This window comes from Octopus bimaculoides, chromosome 1 (genome assembly GCF_001194135.2).
Source record: "Octopus bimaculoides isolate UCB-OBI-ISO-001 chromosome 1, ASM119413v2, whole genome shotgun sequence".
Taxonomy (NCBI): domain Eukaryota; kingdom Metazoa; phylum Mollusca; class Cephalopoda; order Octopoda; family Octopodidae; genus Octopus; species Octopus bimaculoides.
Genome location: NC_068981.1, coordinates 151,389,123 through 151,399,489, shown reverse-complemented (window position 1 = coordinate 151,399,489; position 10,367 = coordinate 151,389,123). Strand labels below are relative to the sequence as shown.

Here is a 10,367-nt window from a genome sequence, read left to right as displayed (position 1 = left end):
TATATATATTGGTACATTAACACAAAAAGTGTTCAGGTACTATAAGAAGAGGAATATTCAGACGAAACCACGTATATTAAAGGCACAAACACTCTTCGTCAGAAATTCAAATTTTTACACATCACTACATATTCTTGTTGTACTGTGTTTTATTTAACTATCACGCCAGTTTGAATGTGTAGATGTAAAAAGGTTGAGGTGGAAGTGAACTCCACCGAGGACTGGAATCACTCTAAGGTTTTCGCGTTCAAATCAGCTATATTTGTAGGCTTTGTTCACGGAAATTTCTAGTTATGCCGCCAGACTATCACTTGAACAACAGCCGTTGATTGGACTGAAATTGGGTTTGCGCACATGATCAATTTGTGATTGTGCGGCAAAACGTGGGGTCGAAGCTATTTCATCACAAGAAGACAATAACAGTTACTTGAGAAAATTAATACTTTTAATTTGGACTACATTTTACATATGTCTATTAATCTATTTGTCACCATAGACATGCGAGAATAGGTATACGCTAATGAAATTCCTGCTTCCTTGTTATTCATTAAGTAACCTAGAAATACTTTCTATTACCATCGTAGATCAAGCCGAATTCTGCATCCAACCTGAAGTACCGCCTGATTAAATTGGAAATCGAGCTGGTGAACAAACATATTTTGAGAAAGATTAACAATGACATAAGGAGTGCATACAGACTCCTCTTATGGCGGAATACCAATGCAGTAATTTCATGGTTTAAAGCAAACAACTATAGAGGCAGGGCAAGCTTCACCTTATTCAATATAGGTTTTTTAGTAAGGATGCTTATGCTCATCATGGAATTTACTGAGGTTAGTGATAGGGATATAAAAGTTACAATACATGCCGTAAGGCATTTCATTTTGCCCGACCCTTCTCGCTTAACGTAAAAAACTGCGTAGAAAGGATCTTCTTTAGATTAGTAGATAAGTATTCCACACAGTCCCATAGGTGAAACCAATAGTAACTATCTAACCGGCCGTAATATATAAATGCGGGTGGATGTACTGGTTGGTCATAATGATGTAGACACCGCTGATGAGAATCCAGTGAGGTTCAAATGTCAATTAAGGCTGATCAATATATAGTAAATTTACTCTGTTTATATATCTACTGCATAGGCTACACACACACACACACACACACACACACACACACACACACACACACACACACACACACACACACACATACACACACACGCACACGCACAAACACACACACACACACACACACACACATACATATATATATATATGCGTGTGTGGGGTGTATGGACTGGCAACGTTTGAAAATAAAATCGACAGAGTTTTAGCTATTATTCGGTAAAACTATGCCCACAATGTTTCTAATTTCAGAGATTCAAAACTCATTTCTATGGTTTCCATGGTAATAAAAACGTCCCAAAACAACCTACCTGAAACAAAAGGAAACTAAAGATATACCCTTTTACATATACTGGTTTCAGTTAATGAAGTGCAGCCATACTGGACAAAATTTTTTTATCTTATCATAATTAATGAATTGGAAATATGGGACTAAGCAGAATTGATGTGGTGGGGGAGAGAAACGACTGAATTGGGGGTAAAACCTTACAGTATTTAACCACAGATTTTTTGCATTCTAATTTAACGATGTGGCGTGAATCGAATTCAAAATTTGCTTTTTCATCCTTCTAGTGTCGATAAAATAACTACTAGTATTCTACAAGTGTCGATTTAATAGATTTTGCTTTGAGCAAATAACAGAAATCAGTATATCTAGAGACTCGGAAACTATTGGGCTATCGAAGTAGGCGGGGGACAATATTTATACAAGATATGCATGGAAAAAAATATAATCGTCTAATAACTTTTACTGAGTACGATTTTCCCATTGTCAGTAAATGAAATGATTATATTAAACGACGGAGAACAAAATAGATCTTCTTTATAAAAGAAAATAATGCTTTTGCTTTTCTAAATTTGCTTAGGTACAGCAAATATTCTATATCAGTTACATTCCTTAAATTTTACAATAATGCACAGTTACCATAACGCTTTAAAAAAGTTGTACCTAGTTGTAAAATGTTCACTCCAAAGAGAATAATCAGCAATGTATTTCAATGTAGAATTATAAATAATAAGACAATCAAATATTTACGATATGATTGTTTTTAAAGCTTAATGCAATGTACAGCTTTAGAAATGTATTATTACATGGAAAAATGCGAGCTTGAAAAGTAATATTCTTACGATTATAAACCTGGAAAAGTACAGGACAAGTTATTACACCTGTAAAAGTATAGGACAAACTATTACTTCAAGTAAAGAATAAGAAATTTTTTCCTTAAAATATTGCAGCAAAGAATGCCAGTTCTTCTAATTTATCACTCTTTACAGTTCTCATCTTTTAAATTTATTGCACAAAACTGTTCAGCTAATTTGTAAGTTTGTCTAATTAGTCACTTTTTCTTAAATAAGTAAAGTGTTAGTTGAAAACTAATTAAATAATTTTTAATATTCAATTTTAACTTTAGTTGCAATATTTTAAGTAAAATGTTTCCTATTCTTTACTTTACTTGAAGTAATAGTTTGTCCTATATTTTTACATGTGTAATAACTTGTCCTGTACTTTTCCAGGTTTAAGAATACTACTTTTCCTGCGCGCATTTTTCCATGTAATGCATGATTTTTCCAGGCATTACTGTTATAAGATAATTAATGTGTCAATTAATAATTTAGGATTTTACCTTATAAAATACTTGGTAGGGGGATAAATTGGCTGCTATTTTTAGCGTGTCGAGCGACCAAGTAAAGGCTCTTTCATTGGTTTGATTGCGTGATGAGATATTTTTACATATATATGTATAATATGCATATATATCATCGGCAGAAGTTAGAGAGTAAGTCAAAAGCCGAGAGTTTCGTGTATTGGCACTTATCAAACACAAATTTGTCCATTGTTACTCTGTAACTTGTAACGAAATAATTTCTAAAATACAAAATTTTGTCAAAAACGTTAAGAAAAAACCTTGTTGTATGTGACACATCGTTCCAGTATCGGAAGTTTCAAAGTGTTTAGTTAAAAAAAAATTAATCATATAATCTGTACGTCAAATTGAATAGATCCGAAATGAATAAAAAGCTAAGTCGACCTCGGTGGTGACATACACAGGTGACATACCGTTAAGCATTTCACCCAGCACGTTAACATTTCTGCTAGCTCGCTGCTTGGAACGGAAACATTCATTTTAGTAATATATTCTTTATTCTCATTGCTAAGCGTTACTTCCTTACTCTCTTACTTACTGACACGATTTTTCGTGGCATTTCACCCCATAACTTTTCTTCTACTCATTTTTGTTCAATGTGACTAATGACTCTGAATTCCTCATGCATTTTTCTATCATTTAAGCCTAAGAAAAGTATACTTTTATTTTAAAATTGAAAAGTTTATGTTAATTGAAGGTGAACAGGTGCCTTACTGCCCCCCTCCTCCCTTGAGGTCGCAGATATTTTGATGTAACTTTTTTTCTATTGAACCAAATCTCAAACTATTTATGCCAAAGTGTGGCTGAGAAGGTGTCCTCTTTAAATCTGTTAACAGTTTGCAATTTAGTTGAGAACTGAATTCGCGGTGAAGCTTGGAAGCTGCTGCGATTAACGAAATGGTGGACTTAAGAATATATTCAGCCACTACCGTGGTTGAATGATTTATGTGTAGTAGTAGTAGTAGTAGTAGTAGTAGTAGTAGTAGTAGTAGTAGTAGTAGGAGGAGGAGGAGGAGGAGGTGCTTTTATTTTTTAAAGCCAGATCTGAATCCAGGAAAGTCGAAATGTTCACGCTATTTCCAAATACAGAATAAATAAGTATTTATGTTAGGATTGAAGGCAGCAGAAGTTGCTTTAGGTGGTTCTGGATCGAGACTTTTGAGCCCTGGAAGAGGAAGTGCTCGCAAGGATGGTGTTGACTAGGCACAAGTTGGGGATTGGCCAACACTGGCTGGCTGAATCAGCTGGGTGAGAGTGTTTGATGTTGAAAGACTAGAAACATCTAATGATCACAGGAAAGACCACTGACGATGTGTCCAGATACATCACATTTGGTTGTATGGGAAGAGTTATAAGCAACAACAAATAATTAGCGATGGAAAGACTCAACGCTTTTATTTATTGGGTCGAATATGACTTTAAGCTTAGCCCCTTACGGTTTATTCAATCAATACATAAGCCACAATAGACGAGGTGAAGTCTCAGTCATCCCAACAGTTTCATAAAATATTGAGAGCTATGACATATCTTCTTATTAGGAAAGTTTGTGTTTAGGCTTAAGTTCATTACACGCCCTTGCTTTTAGCAAAGCTGTGTGACGGACAGAATGGTCGGCGCGTCGGATATGTCTTGCGGTAATTTCCCCGGCACCTAACATTCTGAATTTATATCACAACCAGGTCAGTTTTACCTCTTATTCCGTTCGGGGAAATAAAATGAAGTACCATTCAAGTGCAGTTGATTGAACAGATGTACCATTGTTCAATCAACAATGGTACATCTGTTGATTGAAGTATCATTCAATCAACAGATGGAGTGTAGTTGATCTAATCAGCTACACTCCACTACATACACAATTTCAGAGCTTGTGTTTGTACTGGAAATAATTACGGTTCATCAATGAAGTATGTAGTACCGTACTTACTGATATTGTATATACTGTTTTAGTGTGACTTTTTGTTGTTTACGCCAGCAAACTACATATAGCCTCTTTCTCGATAATGACAGATAAACAAACTCGTCGACAAAGGAATATATTAACATGTTCTAGATTTTCATATTCTTCATATCTAAAATGAAATGTAGTGTTAATCATTTGTTAATGAACGGTGTTGAGCAAACCAATATAGTAGATATTTTTTTCATTTCGTCTTTTTACATATGAATTTAACACTGAACAGGATTGACTTCATCTTTCATATTACTGTAGTTTGATAAAATGACTGCCATAGGTATGTTAGTAAATTTAATATACACTACCATTCTACTAAGAATATTGATGTTGTGTCGATTAAAAGCAAAATCGAAGTTTAAGAATAAATATTCAGATTCAGTGTTATTACTAGTTTAAATTGCTTGTGGCAAGCAATTCACTATGTTAAACGTGTTTTGTCATGGAGAAAATTTTTCGCTGATGACCTAGATCAGTTTGCAGCGCCCCCTTTCCTGGCTATCAGATGCAGCATTTCGGAGTAGTTGTCTCCTCTTCGGCCACTGAGGGCACTGCGAACCGATGAAAGAAAGTGGTTCTCCTCTGCTATTTCAGTCACTGTATGATGGCTGATAATGCTATGCGGCTGCTTACCGTAAGTAAATTACGAAGTAGGAGCGCTAAGAAGTGATATGCATAAATGCAATGTTATTACCTGTGACCGAAGAGAAGACAACTATTCTGAAATGCGGCATCACAAAGTCTGGAATGAGGGCGCTGCAAACTGATCTAGGTGTATTTACATCATTGTCTACAGCGAGAAATTTTCTGTGATAAAACACAGTGAATGACTTATTTACGAGTCCAAACATTCCATAAATATATTTGAACTGGTAATACCATTGCATTTATACACATTACTGCTTAGCGCTTCTACTTCGTAATATATTCACATTGTCAGTAATGTGTCTAATTCGAACTACCACAGCTGTCGTTTTTAATACTGGTTTCAAATTTTGACACAATGCCAGCAATTTCGGGAAAGGGAATAAGTTGATTACATCGACGCCAGTGCTCAACTGGTACTTATTTTATCGATTCCGAATAGATGAAAGGTGAAGTCGACCTCGTCAGAATTCGAACTTAGAACGTAATGCCGCTAAGCATTTTACCCGGCTTGCTAATGATCTTGCCAACTCGTAGCTTTGCTGTCGTTTTTTATATTAATTTCAAATTTTGGCGTAAGGCCAGCAAATTCGGGGAGAGGCGCTAAGTTGATTATATCAACCACAGTCTTCAATTGGTACTTATTTTATAGAACAATGCTTTATCTGCAGCACGATATTAAGTGTATTCCCGAAATATTAGGTGCAAGGCATAGAACAAAATCTAAAATAAATGCTTACTTGAATACTTTTTAAAGGCAAAGACATTTTCTTTTGAAATGTATTGATAATAAATAATGACATAAATTCTTTAAATATATATGTATTAATTTCAATTATTATACTTGCTATATTCTCTATAACTTCTGTATTTTATCAGCGCAAAAAAAAAAACATTCTTCAGATAGCAGACAATAATATCAAAGGAAAATTATAACAATGTCAAAATTTAACGTATGAATATCATTAAATAGTTATCGCTTATGATATTAGATACAGCTTTAAGTGAATGTGTGTCAGAGAGAGAGAGAGAGAGAGAGAGGGAGAGAGAGAGAGAGGGAGAGAGAGAAAGAGAGAGAGAGAGAGAGAGAGGGGGGAGAAGTGCATATGTGTGTTTGTGTTTATGGGTGTGAGTTTGTGTGTAAAATGTATATTACTCACTCGATGCTATTAGTGTTCTGATATAGTTGTTCACTTCCAAATTTTTCAGGTGGATAAGTCGTCCCCGATCGTTATTGCAATTGTCTGCGGCGTCATTCCATGAAATTTCCTTAGAACCTATTTGAAAGCATAATCTAAATTCTGGTCGATAAATGTAGCCGGCTGAGGTAGGACATTCAGCTATAGGAAGACAAGAAAAATATATCTCATGTGTAAGATCATTTGGAAAAGTAATAATTTATGTTAATTTCAGGTCACTATTAGCTATTGACTGATTTATTTTCTCTTAGCCATTTCACCTCAACTGAAAATTATTTGTAACTGCACACTGGCAATTAGAATTCCCACACACGCTTCTCTTCCAGTTTTGGTTTTGCACACACAATAAATCTCATTCTAGAATCTTCTTTTCAAGAGCAATCTCTCCAACTCCCATGTACATAGTTTACTAGCTGTGACAATTTCTTTTTCATCAAAATTCAACAAGACAAGGTGGTCAGACGATAATCCAGTCATCAATGTTATACATGTAAACTAATGAGCTAGTGTTAAACCCACCTATTTTCATACTTCTCACCTCATACGCGGCTCCGGCAGAGGGTAATAGCGAACTTCTGCTGCCTCTTTCACCACAACTTTCTCTCACTCATTCCTCATGCATGTAGCAGCTCACCTACGACAGACCGGCGTCCTGTCCAGGTGGGGAACCTATACATCAATGAAACCGGGACACCGGCCCTTATGAGCCAGGCATGGCTAGAGAAGGAACAAGCAACAACATCATGAAAGCTCGAAGAAGCAAACTTTCTTACTTAAGAGAATCTCGACCGTTGCTCTTATTTCATACATATCTAATTTTGTTATAAAAGATTCCCTTTTTTTATCATCTTGTGTTTTTTCGTTAATCAGTAAATTCTACATAATCATATTTATTGCAGACCTTATTTCTTACAAGACATACTTATGAATTAATGTCTTGAAATTTCGTTATACACCATAATGTTGTTCTAATTTCTAGTATAATTTCTAACTATTGCTGATTGAGAAACTTCCCGTAAAGTGATGATCATTTATGGACTTCAACTTCTCACCAATCATCTTCATCGGAAAATTATTAACAAGACGTTTGCCTATTTCTAGCATGCTTCAGGACACCATTCGAAGTTTTATAATACCCTGATACTGACTCAGAGCACGAAGATGTATTAACATCTCGGCCACATTAATCTCCTATCTGAAGACTAAAGGACTCACAGAAAAAGCTCATAGGGTTCTACTTGTAAAAGAAAACAATAGTGAAAGACTGCTGGCGGCAACTGAACTGGTATAGTGTGTAGGCAGATTATTAAAAGAAAATATTACAGTGTGCCGAATCCATGGATAATTGTATGAACGGGTATGAAAAATAATCATCAATCTTAGAACTGATAGAAAATAGAGAACAAGTGTGGTGTTAACTCACGAGCACGGTTCCCTATGACCAGTACCGTTTGTATAAAAATGAAAATATTTCAAAGTGATTCGTTCCTATGATTTGGATTCCGAGTGAATTCAAACTTATTAAAAGTAGCAATAATTGATGCATATTCAAAGGGACCAAGGTGAACCACTTTCTATATATTTATTAGAAGTTACACCGAGACCAACGAACGACACAGATTTTCAACGCTCTCATGTCAAGACCTGGAATATAAACCTTCGCGCAAACACACACTTCCACGCTTTTTTGCGTATATCTATTTTCTTAGCTGGTTTAAATGCCTTTTGTATTCTCATTTTTCGCCTCTTATCATATATGTCATTTTGCCTATTCCTTTTGTTACTTCTCCGTCTTCTCAACCTTGTCTTCCATTCTTATATACTTTGAAAAATACTTAGGCACTGATATTAAATGACTTTGTCGTATTTTAGTGATTTCCCTATTTGTTTTTCTTACTGGTAGCAGCTTGTGGAAAACTGACTCTATTTTCTGAACAAACATTAATTCCGCAGGCAACTTGCCTGAAAAGCGTTTGGGTTTGGTGTTATCCTATAAACCCTAAAGAATTGCGTCAAGGCTGCGTCATCGACTAACACGTTTCTTGATTTCTTTAATGCTCTTTTAAATGTATCTACGAACCTTTCCGCTTGTCCATTAGATCTTGGGTGATACAGAGGAATAGTAATATGTTCAATTGAGTACATGGAGCTGGAATCATAAACTGACAAAAGAAAGAACTGATGAACATGGATATGAAGACAAGAAAATATTAACAGTGCACGGAGCCTTCCACCCTAAAAGTGACCCCGATATGCTCTACTTGTCCAGAAGAAAGTGTGGGAGAGGTTTGATCAGTTGCCAGGATTGTATCGAAACAGAGAAAAACAGTTTAGGGTGATATGTAAAAGATACCGTGGGACTATTGTCGAAACATGTGAAGTCTGGCGTCATTAAAACTGAGAATTGTATGAAGAAAGAAAAACTTTAAGTGGAAAAGAACAGGAAAAGAAACAACATGGAAGGAAAAGAAACAACATGGAAGGAAAAGAAACAACATGGAAGGAAAAGAAACAACATGGAAGGAAAAGAAAACGTAGGGTTAGTTTGCAAGAGGTACGAATGCCGAGACAAATACAGAGGACTGTTGGCTAGGGATGAGAAGGAGTGACCTGAAGACAGAGACAGAAGCACTTATAAGCGCTGCACAAGAAAAAGCGTTAAGAACTATGTGGAGTGCTGAATCGACTACACAACCGACAGCAGCAACTGAAGAATGTACTGTGAGAATGAAGAAATGATATGGCACATCGTTGGCGAATGCCCGAAATTGGCACAACGTGAATACAAAAGACGACATGACAATGTGTCGGGAACGATCCATTGGGAGCTCTGTTTAAACCACGGCCTACAAAGAGCAAAGACATGGTATGAGCAAACCCCAGAAGAAATCACCGAGAATGAAGATTCTAAAAACCTCTGGGATGTAATGATTCAGTGCGATCACCTAACCAGACATCGGAAACCGGATGGATAAAAAGAAAAATAATAATAATAATAATAATAATAATAATAATAATAATAATAATAATAATAATAATAATAATACATGAACTCCTAACTTGTTGCCTCTTGAGGTCTCTGGGTGAGACTTGGATCCAACTTGTACAAATGCAAAGCAAAAGTCAAACATAAAATAATAATAATAATAATAATAAAACACAACGCATGCACTAGGAAAAGAAAAATACTCACGAGCTTGAAGCACTGTGTAAATACTATTTGCCGGAATGTCGATAAATGATGTGGCACCAGGTAATTGCTTGATTTTACGCACGATGCATACTTCATCGGAAACGCTGTAAACGATCATACCACATTTAGAATATGTCATACAAAGAGAAAAACACTCAGTTTCTGATCTGATGTTTGACATCTGAGTTAATTTGTCTGCTTCTGGAATGGCAGTTACAGGAGGTGGAACACGAGTGCCATAATATTCTCTAAAATTTACATTACTGCCCAAGCACATTTGGAATAATAGTATTGAGAAAATATTGAGAAGAGGTGTTTTTCGAGTGACGTGACTAATTGCGAAACAGTACATATTTGTTTGATTATATATTGACAAATAGCACTTTAGACGTTTACAAGTGAAGAAACAATTATCACTTAACATACATAAAAGTTCTCTTGTTACATTTAGTGCCCAGTGAAATTTTATCCTGTTTTTCTTTTTTTTTTCTTCCCTTTTCATTCAAGAGAAAATGTTTCTGTAAACATATCGAATAGAGTGACACTCTTATCAGGAGTTTCTTCTCTGTGATGCACAATATTTTTTAATTGTGAGTATATATATAT

General features: G+C 35.5%; 1 protein-coding gene across 1 annotated transcript in view; it reads right to left on the bottom strand.

Annotated features, from left to right (window-relative positions):
• LOC106871884 (macrophage mannose receptor 1) overlaps window positions 1-10,170 on the bottom strand; it is an 11,055-nt gene extending 885 nt beyond the window's left edge. The window contains exons 1-2 of the mRNA XM_014918638.2: window positions 9,762-10,170; window positions 6,530-6,709 (exon numbers count right to left, since the gene is read on the bottom strand). Of these exons, the coding sequence (XP_014774124.2) occupies window positions 6,530-6,709; window positions 9,762-10,113 (532 nt within the window). The 5' untranslated portion in view covers window positions 10,114-10,170. The remainder of the gene's footprint in view (window positions 1-6,529; window positions 6,710-9,761) is intronic.
• Window positions 10,171-10,367: the final 197 nt, after the last annotated feature.